Here is a 22,904-nt window from a genome sequence, read left to right on the forward strand (position 1 = left end):
GCCTCCATTCTCCTTCCTCCACCAACTATTGTGGTCCCTGTGACCTCCATTCTCCTTCCTCCATCATCTATTGTGGCCCTCCGTCTGTGGCCTCCATTCTCCTTCCTCCACCATCTATTGGGGCCCCTGTGGCCTCCATTCTCTTTTCTCCACCATCTATTAGGGTCCATGTGGCCTCCATTCTCCTTCCTCCACCATCTATTGGGATCCCTGTGGCCTCCATTCTCCTTCCTCCACCATCTATTGGGGTCCCTGTGGCCTCCATTCTTCTTCCTCCACCATCTATTGTGGCCCCTGTGACCTCCATTCTCCTTCCTCCATCATCTATTGTGGCCCTCCGTCTGTGGCCTCCATTCTCCTTCCTCCACCATCTATTGTGGCCCTCAGTCTCCTTCCTCCACCATCTATTGAGGTCCCTGTGGCCTCTATTCTCCTTCCTCCACCATCTATTGTGGCCTTCAGTCCGTGGCCTCCATTCTCCTTCCTCCACCATCTATTGTGGCCCTCAGTCTCCTTCCTCCGCCATCTATTGTGGTCCCTGTGGCCTCCATTCTCCTTCCTCCACCATCTATTGGGGTCCCTGTGGCCTCTATTCTCCTTCCTCCACCATCTATTGTGGCCTCCATTCTCCTTCCTCCACCATCTATTGTTTTTTTTTTAACAAATCTTTATTTATCACGGCATGCATGGTAAAAAAAGACAAGAACAATATGCGGGCAATAGCCCAACAATCGAGGATGCATATACAGTACAATGATGTGGGTATAGGTACAGTAGCGAAAGTGAACAAGCAGTAAGAAAAATGATGCTTGTTAGGCAGACCTGACATGAGTAGTAAGTGTGACCTATAAGAAGGGTCAAGTACCCGTGAGGGCATGACCAGCTCTGTCAACAAGACAGGAGTAGAGCAGGCTAGAACCGCAAAATATCAGGCAGATGCTGAATGAGACATAACTCTTGACAAATTAAGCAGGCATGGCATACAATATAGGATGCACAACACGAATGGGTAGTTACTGAAGGGGAGTTGTGACTGCAGAGTCCCCCGTAGGGAGGCACATGCTCCCCGATTCCGTCTCCAGCCAATTCAACCACGGTCCCCACATGCTACTAAATTGGTCGTGCGAGAGGGTCTCCCAACTGGTTAGTTCTACAAACCTGCAGATCTCGTGAACCTTTTGGGTCCATTCCTCAATTGAAGGTACTTGAGTCGAGAGCCAATGTAGAGGGATCAGAAGTTTGGCAGCCGACAACATGTGTGCTAATAGAGAGTATTTGTGCAAGGGGAAATCCTTTGAAGGCACATTGAGAAGAACCAGAGTCGGAGAAAGTGGCGGGGCCGAAGGGCAAATTTGCTGCAATATCTTACTAAGCGAGGTCCAGAACTGGGAGACCCCCCGGCACGACCACCATATATGCGAGAGTGTACCAACTTCTTCGTGACATCTCCAGCAGGCTGGGGAAGTGAGAGGATCCAACCTATGTAGCACCTCCGGAGTAAGGTACCATCTCGTCAGCAGTTTAAAGGAATTCTCCTGGATTCTAATACATCTGGAGAACCCGTGAGAATTCCTCAGTAGTGAGGAGACGGACTCATAAGGTTATACCCAGATCTTGCTCCCACCTCCCAATGAAGGCCGGTCTACTAGGTGCGCCCTCCAATAGCAGTTTGTTGTAAATTAGCGAGATAATTTTCCTCACTAGCTTTAGCAAGGTACTTTTGGCATATAAATAAAAAATGAAAGTAATGCAAAGAGGTCCAACTCAAAGCCATCCGTGATGCCCGGAGGTCCTCCAAGGACGCAACTCGCCCATCTCTCAATAAGTCCCCCACAGCAAATGCATCAAAGGCAGGCCATATTCCCAGGTCATCCGAATAGTTTGAAGACAAGCAGTACGGCAGCAGGTGCATGGGGAGAAGGGGCGAGGGACCAGGGAAGAAACAGAACTTCCGGGCTACAATGTTCCAAGATGTTAAGAGACCTTTAAGAAGAGGTGGTGCGTCTAGACAATGCACAGGACCACGTCCAACCGTCCAGAGGCGGGCAAGTACATCCGGAGATATTAGTTGGCGGGCAATTTGGCAACCCAATTTTTTAATGTTAATGTTTAGTAATTCACTCAGTAAACGAAGTTGAATAGCCCTATAGTATAGTCTGATGTCTGGCAAACCAAAGCCGCCTCTGTGTTTGGGGAGAGTTAATAAGGCATGCGCCAATCTCGGACGAGCCCGCCTCCAAATGAAGCCCGAAATAATCCTACGCAGGTCCAGGAAGTAAGAGTCAGGCAAATATATAGGCAAAGTCTGAAGTAGAAATAGCAGTTTGGGAAGGATAAACGTTTTAATTATATTCTTCCGCCCCATCCAAGAGACAAATGGAATATCCAAATGTTTCAATTGTTCTTTAATATCAACAAGGAGAGGGACATAGTTTAATTGAAAGGCCTGATCTATACGGGCTGAGATCTTCACCCCTAAGTAGGTGACACAGGTTGACCATTGAAAGGGATGATCATGTGACAGCAATAAAATGGTTGCATCAGGGACACAGACCCCCATAGCTGTGCATTTAGATAGATTTATCTTGAAGTTAGACAAATGGCCAAAAGACTCGAAAAGACCCAAAATAGCTGGGAACGCCTTTACAGGGTCCGGCAGGAGGAGCAGCATGTCATCAGCAAAGGCCGCGACCTTATGAGTCGACGTGCCCACCCTTAGCCCGGCAATGTCATCGTCCTGCCTGATAGCCTGCAACAACGTTTCCAGACAAAGGATGAAAAGGGAAGGAGAGAGGGGGCAACGCTGCCTGGTGCCATTGGCAATGGCAAACGAGGGTGAAAGTATGCCATTGACTCTAACCGCGTGGGGTGAGCAGTACAGGGACAGCACCGCACGGATGAAACGAGGAGGGAATCCAAATTTGCTCAAAGTAGCTTCCATAAACTTCCAATCCACCCTGTCAAATGCCTTCTCGGCATCAGTACTGAGAAGGGTAAGCTGCGTGTTGTTCGCCAGGGAGTATTCTATGGCTTGTAATACCCTATAAGTGCCGCCCCTGCACTCCCGACCCCCCACGAAACCGGCCTGGTCACCCCCTATCTGCCTCTGGAGCAATGGGTTTATTCTATGAGCCAGAATCTTTGCCCATAATTTAGTGTCTGCATTTAGCAGAGATATGGGCCTATAGCTGGATGGAAGAGACAAATCCTTCCCCTCTTTAGGGAGTACTACTATGTGCGCCTCCAAAGCCTGAGTATTCATAGCAGCACCAGAAAGCAAGGCGTTAAAATAGTTAACAAGTTGGGGGCCTAAAACCGGCAGAAATTTTTTGTAGTACACAATTGGAAACCCGTCAGGGCCCGGGCTCTTTCCCTGGGGGATGGAGGCGAGGGTTTCCTTAATTTCTTCAAGTGTGATAGGAGTTAATAAAGAATCCTTTTCTGATTCTGACAGGACAGGTAAGGTAAGAGAATCTAAGAAGTCTGCAACTTTCTTTGACCTTTTATCTATTACTTCGAGAGATACGCTCGAGCGAATATTGTACAAAGAGCAGTAATATGCAGTGAAAGCTTTAGCAACATCTGAAGTGTCAGAAACTAAGGTACCTACAGCGTTCCGCAGGGAGCTAATGTGTGTTTGCTCCTTGCGCTTTTTAATCAGAGCTGACATTATCTTATTTCCTTTGTCGCCATGGGCATACTGTTTATGATGCAGTTTTAAGTAAGCGTTCGCGGCCTTGGCGTTTAAAAGTGTTTTCAGTTCGTTTCTCAATGATAAAAGGAGTTTAAGATCCTGAATAGCCAGTGATTTTTTATGTGTACATTCTAATGCCGCAATTTTAGATAGAAGGGAGTTGATGTCCGCAAGACGCTTCTTCTTCAAGAAGGCCCCAATCGAGATCAACTCCCCCCTAATCACAGTTTTGTGGGCTTCCCATATGGAGGCGGGAGATGCCTCTGTGACTGAGTTGGTCTGAAAATAATCTCTAAGTGAGCGTGAGAGAGAATCCATTTGTGAGGGTGTATTGAGAAGCGTAGGGTTCAGCTTCCATGTCCATTCTCGTGAAGCAACCCCGGGCAATGACAGGGACATAACAATAGGGGCGTGATCAGAGACTGTAATAGCGTGGATATCTACCCCATGCACCTGCTGCAAGTACCTGTCCTGGATAAAGAAGTAGTCTAGCCTCTGATACGATCCGTGTGGGTTCGAATAAAAAGTAAAATCTTTAGCATCTGCATGGACGGACCACCAGACATCACTCAGGTTAAGGTCTCTCAGGCGACTCTGAAGACTCCCCAGAGCCCGATATGATATAGCTGATCTCCCCGATGAGGCATCTAAAATAGGATTGAGAGTGAGGTTCAGATCACCACCAATTAACAACACACCTGTATAAATTGCAGAAATATTTCTAACGATCTTGGTGAGCCAGGGTACAGTTTGCTTATTGGGAGCGTATATGTTGCACAGAGTGACCGCCACATTCCCAATTTTACAGCTAAGAAAAATATAACGACCCTCCGGGTCTGCAACTATAGAGGGGTCAGTAAAAGGGACATTCTTATGTATCCCAATACTAACCCCCCTAGAGGAGCTAGTGTGACACGCGTGAAACCATTTGGAATAGCTGGATCTGGATAAGTTAGGAACATGCCCTGCTCTAAAGTGGGTTTCTTGGAGTAAAATGATATCAGCCTTATTTCTCCTTAGTATTTGGAATACCCGACTACGCTTAATAGGATTGTTACACCCGTTCACATTGAACGAGGCTATATTGATAGTCAGGGCCGCCATATCATAAAATTACTAGATAACCGCCCGTACCAGCAAGATATGTCCTCGATAAAACTAACTGAAAGGAAAAGAAACAAGCAAACAATACCACAAAGATGTGGACAATAATAAACCTAAACTTGGAGCGAGTATGAATATGATGCGCTCTATAACGAGCGTGAGAGGGGGGGAAGTAAGGACTCAAAACCTCTGGCCTGATCTGCCCAAGCTGCCAAGCATTTCAGACTGAAGCACATAGAGTGCCAGTAAGGAAATGGTCTAATCCCGTGCAGGGAAAATATAAGGTCGGCAACAAAAAAGGAGGGGGGGGGGGAGGACAAGTATGTGGGGAGGCATGGGGGCAAAACGTTAGGAATAAAAAAGGAAGGAAAGGAAAAGGGGAGGGGAAGGGAGGAAAAAGAAAAAGGGTGAGGGGAAGTGGAAGGGGGAGGGGGAAGGAAAACAAAAATAAACCCAACATTTAATAGGGAAATTGCAGGAGGAAAGGGGGGGGGGGGAATAAAGTAAGCATATAGCCTAGTATGCATAGACATAGCATTATGGAGCATTATAACCAATTAGTGTGGGCCGAAAAAACTGGCCCAGGAGATGTGGTCAGAGGGAACCGAGTAGAGAGGGGACGACAGGGATGAGGAGAGAGACAAAAAGGGCCTCACCCCCGGCCCCAGCCAGTGACCAGCAAGTAGAAAAGAAGTAACTGAAGTGGCCGTAAAAAGGGGCCTCAATCATTAGAGTCCAACCGCGCCATTCTGGGTTTCTTAAGTTTCTGTTTTCCAACAGTGGTCCACGGAGTAGGGAGTTGCGGGATCATGCCATCTTGCTGGACTGGAAGCCATGACGGAATGTCGATCGGCGGAATCTGTAAGGCATTCCAGAGCACCGGTAAGTCCTCAGGTGAACGGACTGTAATGCGCCTATTACCAGATGTGATCTGAACACCGAAAGGGTAAAGCCACTTGTACGGAATCCTGGCTGCGTGCAAAGCCTCTGTAAGGGGCTTCAATACTCTTCTTTTTTGGAGAGTGGAAGGGGCGACATCTTGGAACAGCTGTACTGTGGAGTCTGCAATTTTTACCTCCTCCAATCCCCTGGCCTTGTTTAAGATGGCGTCGGTGTCCCGAAAACTTAACAGGCCGCAAATAATGTCCCTCGGGTTATCCGCCGGAGAAGGCTTGGGACGAAGGGATCTGTGTACTCTCTCCACTATGATGTTTTTGGCGCGCTCCGCGCCCAGGAGGTGGGTGAAGAGATCATGCATGGCCGCAAAGAGATTCTCTTTATCCGCAGCCTCTGGAAGGCCTCTCACACGGATGTTTTTACGGCGGCTGCGATTTTCCTGGTCCTCAATTAATAGCAGGGCCATATTGATAGCTTCTGCATGGGCATCCAGGGTTTTACCAACGGACGCCGCTTGTGAAAAGAGCGCGTCCTGTGATTGCTCCAGGGCCTCCACCCGATTGCCTATATGGCGAATATCCACTTTGATGGACGACAAGTCCGCAGCAATCGGGGCTAGGGCTCTCTGCAGGGCCATATCAAAATAGTCCTTAGATAAGGGGTTGGACTCACTCACCCCATGTTGCGGCCTGCCATCTCCCTCCAGGGGCAGAGAGCATTCTCCCTGAGCAGCATCCAGTCTGCGATTTGGCGCTTTCGGCGCCATCTTGTCCTCCCTGATGGGAGGCTGCGCCGCCCGCTTGTGAACAAATTTCTCCATCCTGCTCTCCGCTCGCTCTTCCGAAAAACCTCCGGCTAGTACTCCTGCACCAGGCTTTGGCTGGATCTTGACCATGGCACGGGAATTAGAGTGCTAAAGTGGCTGAAAGCAGCTTGGTGGCGGGAGCGCTTCTCTCAAGCAGCCGCCATGCAGCACGGTCAGGCTCCGCCCCCCCTCCACCATCTATTGTGACCTTCAGTCTGTGTCCTCCATTCTCCTTCCTCCACCATCTATTGAGGTCCCTGTGGCCTCCATTCTCCTTCCTCCACCATCTATTTGGGTCCCTGTGACCTCCATTCTCCTTCCTCCACCATCTGTTGTGGCCCTCATTCTCCTTCCTCCACCATATGTTGTTGCCTTCAGTCTGTAGCCTCCATTCTCCTTCCTCCGCCATCTATTGTGGTCCATGTGGCCTCCATTCTCCTTTCTCCGCCATCTTTTGTGGTCCTTGTGGCCTTCATTCTCCTTCCTCCACCATCTATTGGGGTCCCTGTGGCCTCCATTCTCTTTCCTTCACCATCTGTTGTGGCTCTCAGTCTGTGGCCTCCATTCTCCTCCTCCACCATCTATTGTGGCCCTCAGTCTCCTTCCTCCATCTGTGTGTGTGTATGCGAGTGCTAAGTGTATATAGCAGAGCTGTATGTGTACGGACTTGCCGTCTGTGTATAGCAGAGCTGGGTGTTACACCTGAAGTTCCGGATCTCGACGCCTCCACTTCACAAAACCACATTCCCTTCATAGAGGATCTAGAAAATACGTTTTCTTATTTTCCGTTGTCAGGAAATGTCCGGAAAAACCCTCGGCAGCCGCAGGTCACCTGACAACCACTAGGTGGCGCCCACAGACTCATGTAGCAGGTGATCTCATCTCACTGAGAGCCCTGTCACCTGTCTGAGCCGTATATTATACCTATACTACAATATAAAGTACCGCCACATACTGCACTCGTCATGCCACATCACAGTGTGGCACATCAGAAGCTTTAACCCCTTCAGGACCAGCCTAATAGAGGAAATGCTGGGGCACTAATAGTGATACAGATGAAGAGACGCGTTCTCTACTGGAGCCCGATATGTGATGATGTCACGTGTAGGGATGAGCGAACTCGAACTGTATAGTTCGGGTTCGTACCGAATTTTGGGGTGTCCGTGACACGGACCCGAACCCGGACATTTTCGTAAAAGTCCGGGTTCGGGTTCGGTGTTCGTCGCTTTCTTGGCACTTTTGTGACGCTTTCTTGGCGCTTTTTGAAAGGCTGCAAAGCAGCCAATCAACAAGCGTCATACTACTTGCCCCAAGAGGCCATCACAGCCATGCCTACTATTGGCATGGCTGTGATTGGCCAGAGCACCATGTGACCCAGCCTCTATTTAAGCTGGAGTCACATAGCGCCGCCCGTCACTCTGCTCTGATTAGCGTAGGGAGAGGTTGCGGATGCGACAGTAGGGCGAGATTAGGCAGATTAACTCCTCCAAAGGACTTCACTTGATTAATCGATCGATCTGCAGCTGTGCATCATTGAGCTGCTGAAATTCAAATGCTCACTCACTGTTTTTAGGCTGCCCAGACCGTTTGTCAGTCACTTTTTTCTGGGGTGATCGGCGGCCATTTTGTGTCTTGTGCGGTGCTGCGACCAAGTGCATCCAAGCTGCGACCAAGTGCATTTAACCCTCAATGGTGTGGTTGTTTTTTGGCTGAAGCCTACATCAGGGTGAAGCTGTCACCAAGTGCATTTAACCAGCAATAGTCTGTTTATTTTTTGGCCATATACTACATCAGGGGCAAGCTGCGCCCGTCACCAAGTGCATTTAACCCTCAGTAGTGTGGTTCGTCAAGCTGTGACACCAAGTGCATTTAACCAGCAATAGTCTGTTCATTTTTTGGCCATATACTACATCAGGGGCAAGCTGCGCCCGTCACCAAGTGCATTTAACCAGCAATAGTGTGGTTATTTTTTGGCCATATCCCAGTCTAATTCTGTCACTAAATCCATACCGGTCACCCAGCGCCTAAATACTAGGCCTCAAATTTATATCCCGCTAAATCTCTCGTTAACGCTGTCCTGTTGTGGCTGGGAAAGTTATTTAGTGTCCGTCAAAGCACATTTTTTGTTCTGGGTTGAAGTACAATTCCCAATTTAGCGATTTCATAATTTAGTGGTTTCTGCTATATCAGAGCTATTTGAAATCTATCCCTAAAAGGGTATATAATATTCAAGGTGCACATTGGGTCATTCAGAATAACTTCACACACACCCGCTACTGTGTATTTCCAAGTCTAATTCTGTCACTAAACCCATACCTGTCACCCAGCGCCTAAATACTAGGCCTCAAATTTATATCCTGCTAAATCTCTCGTTACCCACCGCTGTACTGTTGTGGCTGGGAAAGTTATTTAGTGTCCGTCAAAGCACATTTTTTGTTCTGGGTTGAAATACAATTCCCAATTTAGCAATTTCATAATTTAGTGGTTTCTGCTATATCAGAGCTATTTGAAATCTATCCCTAAAAGGGTATATAATATTCAAGGTGCACATAGGGTCATTCAGAATAACTTCACACACACACGCTACTGTGTATTTCCAAGTCTAATTCTGTCACTAAACCCATACCTGTCACCCAGCGCCTAAATACTAGGCCTCAAATTTATATCCCGCTAAATCTCTCGTTACCGCTGTCCTGTTGTGGCTGGGAAAGTTATTTAGTGTCCGTCAAAGCACATTTTTTGTTCTGGGTTGAAATACAATTCCCAATTTAGCAATTTCATAATTTAGTGGTTTCTGCTATATCAGAGCTATTTGAAATCTATCCCTAAAAGGGTATATAATATTCAAGGTGCACATAGGGTCATTCAGAATAACTTCACACACACCGCTACTGTGCATTTCCAAGTCTAATTCTGTCACTAAATCCATACCGGTCACCCAGCGCCTAAATACTAGGCCTCAAATTTATATCCAGCTGAATTTGAATACAATACATTGGGCCAAATAATATATTTGTTGTTGTGGTGAACGATAACAATGAGGAAAACATCTAGTAAGGGACGCGGACGTGGACATGGTCGTGGTGGTGTTAGTGGACCCTCTGGTGCTGGGAGAGGACGTGGCCGTTCTGCCACATCCACACGTCCTAGTGTACCAACTACCTCAGGTCCCAGTAGCCGCCAGAATTTACAGCGATATATGGTGGGGCCCAATGCCGTTCTAAGGATGGTAAGGCCTGAGCAGGTACAGGCATTAGTCAATTGGGTGGCCGACAGTGGATCCAGCACGTTCACATTATCTCCCACCCAGTCTTCTGCAGAAAGCGCACAGATGGCGCCTGAAAACCAACCCCATCAGTCTGTCACATCACCCCCATGCATACCAGGGAAACTGTCTCAGCCTCAAGTTATGCAGCAGTCTCTTATGCTGTTTGAAGACTCCGCTGGCAGGGTTTCCCAAGGGCATCCACCTAGCCCTTCCCCAGCGGTGAAAGATATAGAATGCACTGACGCACAACCACTTATGTTTCCTGATGATGAGGACATGGGAATACCACCTCAGCATGTCTCTGATGATGACGAAACACAGGTGCCAACTGCTGCGTCTTTCTGCAGTGTGCAGACTGAACAGGAGGTCAGGGATCAAGACTGGGTGGAAGACGATGCAGGGGATGATGAGGTCCTAGACCCCACATGGAATGAAGGTCGTGCCACTGACTTTCACAGTTCGGAGGAAGAGGCAGTGGTGAGACCGAGCCAACAGCGTAGCAAAAGAGGGAGCAGTGGGCAAAAGCAGAACACCCGCCGCCAAGAGACTCCGCCTGCTACTGACCGCCGCCATCTGGGACCGAGCACCCCAAAGGCAGCTTCAAGGAGTTCCCTGGCATGGCACTTCTTCAAACAATGTGCTGACGACAAGACCCGAGTGGTTTGCACGCTGTGCCATCAGAGCCTTAAGCGAGGCATTAACGTTCTGAACCTGAGCACAACCTGCATGACCAGGCACCTGCATGCAAAGCATGAACTGCAGTGGAGTAAACACCTTAAAACCAAGGAAGTCACTCAGGCTCCCCCTGCTACCTCTTCTGCTGCTGCCGCCTCGGCCTCTTCTGCTGCTGCCGCCTCGGCCTCTTCCTCCGCCTCTGGAGGAACGTTGGCACCTGCCGCCCAGCAAACAGGGGATGTACCACCAACACCACCACCACCACCTCCGTCACCAAGCGTCTCAACCATGTCACACGGCAGCGTTCAGCTCTCCATCTCACAAACATTTGAGAGAAAGCGTAAATTCCCACCTAGCCACCCTCGATCCCTGGCCCTGAATGCCAGCATTTCTAAACTACTGGCCTATGAAATGCTGTCATTTAGGCTGGTGGACACAGACAGCTTCAAACAGCTCATGTCGCTTGCTGTCCCACAGTATGTTGTTCCCAGCCGCCACTACTTCTCCAAGAGAGCCGTGCCTTCCCTGCACAACCAAGTATCCGATAAAATCAAGTGTGCACTGCGCAACGCCATCTGTGGCAAGGTCCACCTAACCACAGATACGTGGACCAGTAAGCACGGCCAGGGACGCTATATCTCCCTAACTGCACACTGGGTAAATGTAGTGGCAGCTGGGCCCCAGGCGGAGAGCTGTTTGGCGCACGTCCTTCCGCCGCCAAGGATCGCAGGGCAACATTCTTTGCCTCCTGTTGCCACCTCCTCCTTCTCGGCTTCCTCCTCCTCTTCTTCCACCTGCTCATCCAGTCAGCCACACACCTTCACCACCAACTTCAGCACAGCCCGGGGTAAACGTCAGCAGGCCATTCTGAAACTCATATGTTTGGGGGACAGGCCCCACACCGCACAGGAGTTGTGGCGGGGTATAGAACAACAGACCGACGAGTGGTTGCTGCCGGTGAGCCTCAAGCCCGGCCTGGTGGTGTGCGATAATGGGCGAAATCTCGTTGCAGCTCTGGGACTAGCCAATTTGACGCACATCCCTTGCTTGGCGCATGTGCTGAATTTGGTGGTGCAGAAGTTCATTCACAACTACCCCGACATGTCAGAGCTGCTGCATAAAGTGCGGGCCGTCTGTTCGCGCTTCCGGCGTTCACATCCTGCTGCTGCTCGCCTGTCTGCGCTACAGCGTAACTTCGGCCTTCCCGCTCACCGCCTCATATGCGACGTGCCCACCAGGTGGAACTCCACCTTGCACATGCTGGACAGACTGTGCGAGCAGCAGCAGGCCATAGTGGAGTTTCAGCTGCAGCACGCACGGGTCAGTCGCACTACAGAACAGCACCACTTCACCACCAATGACTGGGCCTCCATGCGAGACCTGTGTGCCCTGTTGCGCTGTTTCGAGTACTCCACCAACATGGCCAGTGGCGATGACGCCGTTATCAGCGTTACAATACCACTTCTATGTCTCCTTGAGAAAACACTTAGGGCGATGATGCAAGAGGAGGTGGCCCAGGAGGAGGAGGAGGAGGAAGAGGGGTCATTTTTAGCACTTTCAGGCCAGTCTCTTCGAAGTGACTCAGAGGGAGGTTTTTGGCAACAGCAGAGGCCAGGTACAAATGTGGCCAGACAGGGCCCACTACTGGAGGACGAGGAGGACGAGGATGAGGAGGAGGTGGAGGAGGATGAGGATGAAGCATGGTCACAGCGGGGTGGCACCCAACGCAGCTCGGGTCCATCACTGGTGCGTGGCTGGGGGGAAAGGCAGGACGATGACGATACGCCTCCCACAGAGGACAGCTTGTCCTTACCCCTGGGCAGCCTGGCACACATGAGCGACTACATGCTGCAGTGCCTGCGCAACGACAGCAGAGTTGCCCACATTTTAACCTGTGCGGACTACTGGGTTGCCACCCTGCTGGATCCACGCTACAAAGACAATGTGCCCACCTTACTTCCTGCACTGGAGCGTGATAGGAAGATGCGCGAGTACAAGCGCACGTTGGTAGACGCGCTACTGAGAGCATTCCCAAATGTCACAGGGGAACAAGTGGAAGCCCAAGGCCAAGGCAGAGGAGGAGCAAGAGGTCGCCAAGGCAGCTGTGTCAATGCCAGCTCCTCTGAGGGCAGGGTTAGCATGGCAGAGATGTGGAAAACTTTTGTCAACACGCCACAGCTAACTGCACCACCACCTGATACGCAACGTGTTAGCAGGAGGCAACATTTCACTAACATGGTGGAACAGTACGTGTGCACACCCCTCCACGTACTGACTGATGGTTCGGCCCCATTCAACTTCTGGGTCTCTAAATTGTCCACGTGGCCAGAGCTAGCCTTTTATGCCTTGGAGGTGCTGGCCTGCCCGGCGGCCAGCGTTTTGTCTGAACGTGTATTCAGCACGGCAGGGGGCGTCATTACAGACAAACGCAGCCGCCTGTCTACAGCCAATGTGGACAAGCTGACGTTCATAAAAATGAACCAGGCATGGATCCCACAGGATCTGTCCGTCCCTTGTCCAGATTAGACATTAACTACCTCCCCTTAACCATATATTATTGGACTCCAGGGCACTTCCTCATTCAATCCTATTTTTATTTTCATTTTACCATTATATTGCGAGGCTACCCAAAGTTGAATGAACCTCTCCTGTGTCTGGGTGCCGGGGCCTAAATATATGCCAATGGACTGTTCCAATGTTGGGTGACGTGAAGCCTGATTCTCTGCTATGACATGCAGACTGATTCTCTGCTGACATGAAGCCAGATTGTCTGTTACGGGACCTCTCTCCTCTGCCTGTGTGCTGGGCCTAAATATCTGAGAATGGACTGTTGCAGTGGTGGCTGACGTGAAGCCTCATTCTCTGCTATGACATGCAGACTGATTCTCTGCTGACATGAAGCCAGATTGTCTGTTACGGGACCTCTCTCCTCTGCCTGTGTGCTGGGCCTAAATATATGCCAATGGACTGTTGCAGTGGTGGCTGACGTGAAGCCTCATTCTCTGCTATGACATGCAGACTGATTCTCTGCTGACATGAAGCCAGATTGTCTGTTACGGGACCTCCCTCCTCTGCCTGGGTGCTGGGCCTAAATATATGCCAATGGACTGTTGCAGTGGTGGCTGACGTGAAGCCTCATTCTCTGCTATGACATACAGACTGATTCTCTGCTGACATGAAGCCAGATTCTCTGTTACGGGACCTCTCTCCTCTGCCTGTGTGTGTGCTGGGCCTAAATATATGCCAATGGACTGTTGCAGTGGTGGCTGACGTGAAGCCTCATTCTCTGCTATGACATGCAGACTGATTCTCTGCTGACATGAAGCCAGATTCTCTGTTACGGGACCTCCCTCCTCTGCCTGGGTGCTGGGCCTAAATATATGCCAATGGACTGTTGCAGTGGTGGCTGACGTGAAGCCTCATTCTCTGCTATGACATGCAGACTGATTCTCTGCTGACATGAAGCCAGATTCTCTGTTACGGGACCTCCCTCCTCTGCCTGGGTGCTGGGCCTAAATATATGCCAATGGACTGTTGCAGTGGTGGCTGACGTGAAGCCTCATTCTCTGCTATGACATGCAGACTAATTCTCTGCTGACATGAAGACAGATTCTCTGTTACGGGACCTCTCTCCTCTGCCTGTGTGTGTGCTGGGCCTAAATATATGCCAATGGACTGTTGCAGTGGTGGCTGACGTGAAGCCTCATTCTCTGCTATGACATGCAGACTAATTCTCTGCTGACATGAAGCCAGATTCTCTGTTACGGGACCTCTCTCCTCTGCCTGGGTGCTGGGCCTAAATTTATGAAAATGGACTCTTACAGTGGTGGGTGACGTGAAGCCAGATTCTCTGCTATGGGACCTCTCTCCAATTGATTTTGGTTAATTTTTATTTATTTAATTTTTATTTTAATTCATTTCCCTATCCACATTTGTTTGCAGGGGATTTACCTACATGTTGCTGCCTTTTGCAGCCCTCTAGCTCTTTCCTGGGCTGTTTTACAGCCTTTTTAGTGCCGAAAAGTTCGGGTCCCCATTGACTTCAATGGGGTTCGGGTTCGGGACGAAGTTCGGATCGGGTTCGGATCCCGAACCCGAACATTTCCGGGATGTTCGGCCGAACTTCTCGAACCCGAACATCCAGGTGTTCGCTCAACTCTAGTCACGTGTGGTCATAGACGTGTCACAATGTAGGCTGTGATGTGCGGCTTTATACTGTGACACGTCGCAGGCGGACAGCGCGCAGAATGCTGCTGAAGCCTCCAGCTTTACATGCCGATACATACGAGGTGAGATCACAGGCGGCCACAAACTGCAATCTGCAGCGCCCTCCAGAGGCCGCGTTCACACACAGCTTTTACTGGTGTTTTCTGAGATTTGGTGATTTTTGCAGTAAAGGTCTATGGAAAGTATCAGACAGAAGAGTTTTATTCCTGGAGTTTTTCTAATTATGTGTTTTTTCTGCCTCTTTTCAGCAGCGCGGCGTGCTGGAGATCTGGCGGTTTTACATCTTTCACTATAGAGGAAAAACATTTCACAGACGTCCAGAGAGAAACGCGGCTGAAAACGGACAAAATCTGTTCTGTCACCTGCTGATGTTGCTGCGTTTTTTAGGTTTTGTTTTAGTGACTACTTATAAAACATGTAAAACATTTCTGAAGTGCGGCTGAGTTCTGACCCCGTACGGGCGGATTATCACGCCAGTGATGTGTCCGTGTCCTCCGTGGACCGCTCACGTGTCCATAGATTTCCCTGTGTTTCCTCATATACCCTTGTCTGTCCACACCCCGCGGGTCAGTGCAGGAACGGAGACATACAGAACTCCGTATAGTCGCCATATAAACCGCAGGCGCCATCGCGTTCTGTCTGTTCTCATCCACTGCATAGAAAGTGCATTACAGTTACTATTACAGTTAAAAGGGAAAAAAACTAAAAAATCTTTAAAAAATACAAATTCTAATCTCCCCCCTTTCCCAATTATACATCTAAAAATAAAGAATAAAAAATAAACATAATTGGTGTCGCCGCACCTGAAAATGTCCGAACTATTAAAATGTACAAGTGATTGTCCCGCACAGCGATCGCTGGTTTTTGGTCACTTCACCCCCTGAAAATAATAAGAAAATAAAAAGATCAAAAAGATATTTGTGACCCAAAATGGCAGCAATAAAAACTACAGCTCGCCCGGCAAAAACCAGCCTCCGCCCTGTAGATGGAGACAGAAAGCGGCCATGGGGTCAGGATACGGCCGGGAAGGACATTCAGATTTATCAAAGGTTTTTATTACTTTAAAAATAGTAAAATATAAAAGAAACCATATAAATGTGGTATTGCTGTAATTGTGCCGATCCTCAGGATAGGGTCGTCAGGTCAGTTTTGGCACACCGGCAACACCGTAAAAAAAACACAAAAAATGGAGGAATTGTAGCCCCAAAAAGAATGTTTTCCGGTGTTTTCCATACAAGTTCTGGTAAATTAAATGGAGCCATTAATCCTCCATCTTGCGCCTCATGCACACGACCGTAGTCTCCGTCTGCAGCCGATCTGCGGATCTGATGTAGACCCATTAATCTCATCGGGGCCACAAGACGTGCGGACATTACACCGTGTGCCCCCCACACCCTGAAGTCTGTCCTGTGGTCTCGAAAAACATAAAACGTCCTATTCTTCTCCATTTCGAGAACAGGAATATAACTTTTCTCTAGACGGACCGCAAAATACAGCAGCGCATGAAGCCCTCAGACGGCAACGTGAACGGAAAAGTAAAAACTTTATGGTTCTTAGAAGTCGGGAAAAAAGCAAAAGGTAAAATCTCAGTGATGTGGAGAGAAGATGATAAATCTGCTGCAGATGACGCTTCTATACAGACTGTGCCGACATCAGGGGCGCAGGTAAGGGGGGCGGTGGCCGCTGACACCACTAGACCTGGGGCATCAGTCAGACATTAGTAGACGTCACATATCAAGGAGCGGTCAGCAGTTTATCTCATAGACATAACAATGGTGCGGAGCATAAAATAGAATAAGCTCCATGTATAACGTGTGCCCCACATGTCTCCGTCCTGTACACATCTCTTATACTCACTGTAATGTCTCTATCCTGCAGGCCGGACTGGACAGAGCCTCCATCAAGTCACCGAAGTGAGGACCAGACAGACGGTTACCAGACAGGTCCAGTATCTTCAGGGACTGGTTATTCCTTATTACAGATGCCAACTGGATGCAGGAAGTGTCTGGTAGATCATTATCACCCAATCTGTAAGAATAAGAAGATGAGATGTGGGTGAGGCGTCCACAGAGTGTCAGTATAAAGTCTGTAGATTGTGACTGTGGAGAGAAAATGTCCCCGGCTGTTAGTAAAATCCATAAATGTCATCACTAGAAGCCGCCTCTTGTGTGTGGTGGATGTCAGGAATGGCGGCAGCTGTATGATATGTCCATGTCCTAGAAATCCAGAACCCTGAGGAGTGTCCTCACTTTATGGCATGTCATAAATCAGTGATGTGGCCCTCAGTCTCTGGCCTCCATTCTCCTTTTTCCACCATCTATTGTGGCCCTCATTCTCCTTCCTCCACCATCTATTGTAGCCCTCAGTCTCTTTCCTCCCCCATCTATTGTGGCCCCCAGTATCCTTCCTACACCATGTATTGTGGCCCTCAGTCTCCTTCCTCTACTATCTATTGTGGCCCTCAGTTTCCCTCAGCCGGTCTTAATAAATTGGCGCCTAAGTGCTCACCCAGCGCCGCTGCCTCTTTAAGCACCTGATAGGCAGGGTGTCGGGGGCCCCCACTAGTCAGATATTGTTCCTGAGGACAGGCCATCAATATCAACCTCAGACTTTACCGTATTTGACAATTTATAATACGCCCTTTTAGTAAGAAAAAATCTTGTCATCAATAGGAGGAGCCACAGCAGGAAGACTGTACAGCCGACACTATATAGATGCTAAGTATGTATGTGTAGCAGAGCTGTATGTGTAACAGAACTGTATATGTGTAGTAGAGCTGTATGTGAGTAACAGAGCTGTATGTGTGTAGTAAAGCTGTATATGTGTAGTAAAGCTGTATATTTGTAGCAGAGCTGTATGTGTGTAACAGAGCTGTATGTGTGTTGTAAAGCTGTATATGTGTAGTAGAGCTGTATGTGTGTAACAGAGCTGTATGGATGTATGGCAGTACTGAGGGTGTATAGCAGATCTGTATATGTGTATGTCAGTGCGGTCTGTGTATAACAGTGCTGTGTGTAGAGCACATGTGTATGGCAGTACTAAGTTAACCCCTTAGTGACCACTGATACGTGTTTTTATGGCAGTCACTAAGGGGTCTCAGGCTGGGCCGCCGCTTTTTTACGACGGCCCAGTCTAAGCGCTGCACAGGTCCCCCGTGCAGCGGGGAGCAGGGACTTGGCTCTCACACGAGAGACGTGGCCCTGCTCTAACAGCCCGGACCGGCAGGGGTGCTGTTTAACAATTTACATGCTACGGGCAACGACGCCCGCCGCATGTAAAACGGTGGCAGAGGGAGCGCACTCCCTCTGTCTCCCATCGGCACCCCCCGCAAATGCGATCGCGCGATGCCGATGTGTGTGAAGGCTGGCTGGGGTCTATGAAGGCCCAAGACCAGCCTTCAGTAATTTCCAGCAGACTGCGCCTCTCTGGCGCAGCCTGCTGGTCAATGTCAAAATAGCATTGCTATTAAAATGCAATGAATTATAGGGATAATGCATTGCATTTTAAAAGCAATCAAAATACTGTCTGTTATAGTAAGTGGTAAAAAAACTAAAAAAAAATACATTTATTAAATAAAAAAATTCCATTAAAAAAATACGCTTTTCAATGAAAAAAATTGCAAAAAGAAATCTCCCCCGTATATTCTGATGAGGTCAGTCCGGGAACACTTACCTGTGTGTTATCCGGGGAGGGGGTCACTGCTCCCATTATGTGTTATACAGCGGGGGCAGGTATTACTGATAGCGCTGCTCTTCTCAGACATGACAGTGCTCCAGATGGCGACCAAAATGTTCGCCAGTGCGACTTAGGATCGTAAATGGCGACAAGACGTTATTGCTGCCATTTGTGACTAGACCTGTCACCGTGCTTCGTCTTTAAGAAAACAATGCCATCACCTAGCCAGGGTTGCCAACTGTCCGTAAATTTACAGACAATCCACAAAACCCGGGTGTTTTCTTCTGCCGCCTGTAGCATCCAGCAGAAAAAAAAACAGCCAGTAAAACCTGTCCCCCGAACTCTGAAGTCTGCACTGCGCATGCGTGCACAGTGCAGTGAGATTTGGGTCAATGCTGCGCTGGAGGAAAGTGGAGCAGTGACAGAGGTCAGGAGGAGGAGTCCCACCAGCCACCAATGACAGCGCGGCTATCTCTCAAAGTTTCCTGCCTGCCGTGTTCCTGCGCCGCGCTGTCAGAGAGACTCGAGTGGAGCTTGCGCTGTGTCCTGAAACACTCTGCTAGACACTAATTGTGTTTCATCAAAAAGTGCTCGTGCCTGAGTTCTCACAAAGGTGCACAGGGAGGGGGAGGTCACAACAAACCTCATACCTCCCAACTTTTGAAAAGAAGGAAGAGGGACACTATGTGGCCACGCCTCTAACTCCGCCCAAAACATAACTAAACACATAATCCCATCGAATCCCCTAAATGCCCCCACATAGTAATTATTCCCCCACCCAGTATTTATGAGAGCATTGTGCCCCCTTCACAGATTATGCCCAGATATGTGCCCCCCTTACAGTAATATGCCCAGCTGTGCCCCCCTCAGAATTATGCCCAGGACTGTGCCCCCCTTACAGTAATGTGCCCCCTCAGAATTATGCCCAGGACTGTGCCCCTCACAGTAATATGCCCAGCCATGTCCCCTCATAGTAATATGCCCAGCTGTGTCCCCTCACAGTAATATGCCCAGCTGTGCCCCCTCACAGTAATATGCCCAGCTGTGCCCCCTCAGAGTAATATGCCCAGCCATGTCCCCTCATAGTAATATGCCCAGCCATGTCCCCTCATAGTAATATGCCCAGCTGTGTCCCCTCACAGTAATATGCCCAGCTGTGCCCCCTCATAGTAATATGCCCAGCCATGTCCCCTCATAGTAATATGCCCAGCCGTGTCCCCTCACAGTAATATGCCCAGCTGTGCCCCCTCATAGTAATATGCCCAGCCGTGTCCCCTCACAGTAATATGCCCAGCTGTGCCCCCTCATAGTAATATGCCCAGCTGTGCCCCCTCATAGTAATATGCCCAGCCGTGCCCCCTCATAGTAATATGCCCAGCCGTGTCCCCTCATAGTAATATGCCCAGCTGTGGCCCCTCATAGTAATATGCCCAGCTGTGGCCCCTCATAGTAATATGCCCAGCTGTGGCCCCTCATAGTAATATGCCCAGCTGTGGCCCCTCATAGAAATTTTGTCACGGACGTTCCCGTGACAGGAGATCGGTGAGACTGTCAACACGTGGTTTGATCTGACAGGTTTTCCTTGTGGATCAATAGGCGTCTGTGTTGTTTCTGGTAATGGCCGCACCTCTTGCCTCAGGTGTTGCTCATGTGGTCATTTATAACCTCGCTTATTTAATCTAAAAAATGAGCCCCCACACAGCTCCATAAAATAACTAAGTTTTCCACTACATTGTATGAAACCGTAAATGGTTCCATTAGAAAGTACAATTTGTTCAGCAAAAAAAACGCCCTCGGGGTATGGCTACGGGAATGGAAAAATAAAAAAGTTATGGCTTTGGGAAGATGGAATGAAAAACAAAAATGGAAAATGTCCTGGTCATTAAGGGGTTAAGGAGGTGGAGTCCATAGAACCGAGTCCATGGACAGGGGATGAGTCTCCAAGGCTTCAAGGGGAAGCCAACGAGGGGCATCTCTGATGGAGTGAAGGAGGCTAACGGAGCTATCTGAGCTGCTTGGTGGGATTTCTGATCATTCGGTACCTGAGACCTCCTCCGAGTTCATGTCTATATAAAGTGGAATAGAATTATCCCAAACAAATCCAAGAGACGTCAGTTGTGTGGTTTTCAGGAAATATGTTGGAACTGCAATCGGCAGAGCTCTAAAATAATATAATAATTTGGGCAAGAAAGACATTTTTAGAGAGTTAACTCTCCCGATGCGAGATGTGTGGTAGACGCTCCACCTTTCTAGAAGTCTCAGCTTTCTGAGGAGCGGTGGGCGATTGTGTGAGTAACGTGTATTGTAGGAGGCTGTTAGCAGAACGGGAAATTAGACTCCTGAAACTTCCAACTATGGGAGCGAGATATTGAATGCTTTTGATTTTGTATTATTAAGGCTCCGGCTACACTGCGCCTGTGATGATAGTCAATGGTGTCGCACGGCAACATGCGACATACTGGGACAGTCGCCAAGAATCCATCCAAGTTGTGTATCAGCATGTGCAGTGCGACACCATAGACTACCATTACAATAAATGCTGGTGACTTTTCTGTGACACATGTCGCTGTGTAGCCCTAACCTAATAGTGAGGCCTGAGACGGCCCTGAACCTGGACAACGCTAAGAGCAGATTAGGGAGGGAAACATGAGGAGACGATTCACACGACCGTATGATTGGGTCCGCATCTGTTCCGCTATTTTGGCCTGTTCCATGGCCCTGCAAAAAGATAGAGAATGTCCTATTCTTGTCTGCAATCGTGGACAAGAATAGGCATTTCTATCATAGTGCCAGCCATGCGCGGCCCGCAAAATGCGGAACATACATGGACGGTATCTATGTTTTGTGGATCCACAATTTTCAGACCGCAAAACACTACAGCCGTCTAAATGAGCCCTTACAATGTAGTCCGCAAACATACACATTTTATGGTGGATGGATGCAAGTTCCAGACCTTTAATATCAATATTGCTACGAATACAAAACGCCTTGAGTTCTAGAGCCAATATAAACAAAGGGGACAAGGGGCATCCCAGTCGTGTGCCCCTCCGGATTGAGAATAGTCCAGAAACCCTTTATAGTGGACACATGCTTGAGGGTTAGCATAAAGTACTTGAAGCCATGTAAGGAATTCAGGTGGGAACCTCCAGTGTCTCAGTACAGAGGACAAGCAGAGCCATGATAAGGTACCAAAAGCCTGATGAATATCTAGAGAAAGCAGCACGGCAGGGATGCCCCCAGCGTTACAGGCGTGAATGAGATGAGGTATGCCTCTGATGTGGTTGTTGATCCTTCCAATCAAGGAAGATAATGGTGTATTAAGGCGGGTTGCCAGTGTCTTGGTAAGGAGTCTATATTAATAGGTGAGATGGAGTGATGATTGACTCGATCAAGGGGATCTTGATCAGGTTTGGGGATCGTTGATATGGCTGCCTGGAGAGATTCTTGGTGAACTGTAGGACCCTTACATTGCATTAAAACATTCTGCTAGGTAAGGACTAAGAACGGAAGAGAACTTTTTATAATATAACCCAGAAAAGCCATTGGGGCCTGAGCATTTCTGAATCTTAAGGGAAGCAATTGCCATTCTACCGCTATTGGGGTCATTTCAGAAGTTAATAGTGATACTGGAGAGTCTGCTGTGGGAGATAGACTAGTCTTCTGTAAATAGGTAGCGATCTGTTCGGAAGAGGAGGTGTGTGGTTGTGAATAGAGACGGGATAGGAAGGATTTTTCAGGATTATTGGTTATTGTGCCTTGAATAGTGCGGAGTTTATAAAAGGGCCCAGAAGATGGGGTTGATTGCAGTGTCCTAGCTAGTGGGGTGAACAGCTTATTGTTTAGGGGATAATATTTCTGACGGGACCATCATTCAACAGTATCGGAGAGAGAAAGATTGAGCTCTGTCTGTGGGCGAGAGAGAGCGTGGTGGTGTCTTCAGAGGGGTTTGCCTTTGCCAAGACTTCACATTGATTCAGGAGGTGGGTAATCTAAAATATAACGTTTAATGATAATGCAGATAAAACAATGAAAATTCCTAGATAAAGTGTGCAAAAACAAACCTTGGGATAGGGAATGTTGATAAACTCTAGGTGTCACCCAGGTATCTATCCCAAATGAAAAATACAAAAAAACACTATAAAAGTGCACGGCGGCACCAGTAACCAATTGTCCTACCGGTACCGCGAGACAGAATGCGGATCCTTCACCACCGACAGTACTCCGATCAAGGCTTCTCCATATATGTAGACAGATGAAGAAGTGATGTCAGGCAGTGATACACATATGTGCAGGGTCCCTGTAAAGGCCCTATGGCTGACTAACAGTAATTACCCTAATACTAGATGTAGGTAGCAGCCTAACCACAGGGCACTCGTCCTTACAAGGACGACCCCGTCCGGAACCTGTCCCTTTAAAAGAATATACTATATGTCCCTAAAGGATCTAGAAAGAACTCCCTACACGCATGTTTCACTGCCTGAAAAAATATATATAAAGCAGTTCATCAGGGGAGATGAGGGAAAAAGTGCTAGGGATAGGTATTAGATAAGCCCTTAATC

General features: G+C 48.6%; 1 protein-coding gene across 9 annotated transcripts in view; it reads right to left on the reverse strand.

Annotated features, from left to right (window-relative positions):
• LOC122930268 (NACHT, LRR and PYD domains-containing protein 12-like) overlaps nt 1-22,904 on the reverse strand; it is a 797,118-nt gene that overhangs the window by 97,261 nt on the left and 676,953 nt on the right. For all 9 annotated transcript variants that reach the window (XM_044283506.1, XM_044283510.1, XM_044283511.1 and 6 more), the window contains one exon: nt 16,528-16,698. In XM_044283506.1, the coding sequence (XP_044139441.1) occupies nt 16,528-16,698 (171 nt within the window). The remainder of the gene's footprint in view (nt 1-16,527; nt 16,699-22,904) is intronic.

The sequence above is a fragment of the Bufo gargarizans genome, chromosome 3, assembly GCF_014858855.1.
Source record: "Bufo gargarizans isolate SCDJY-AF-19 chromosome 3, ASM1485885v1, whole genome shotgun sequence".
Lineage (NCBI taxonomy): Eukaryota > Metazoa > Chordata > Amphibia > Anura > Bufonidae > Bufo > Bufo gargarizans.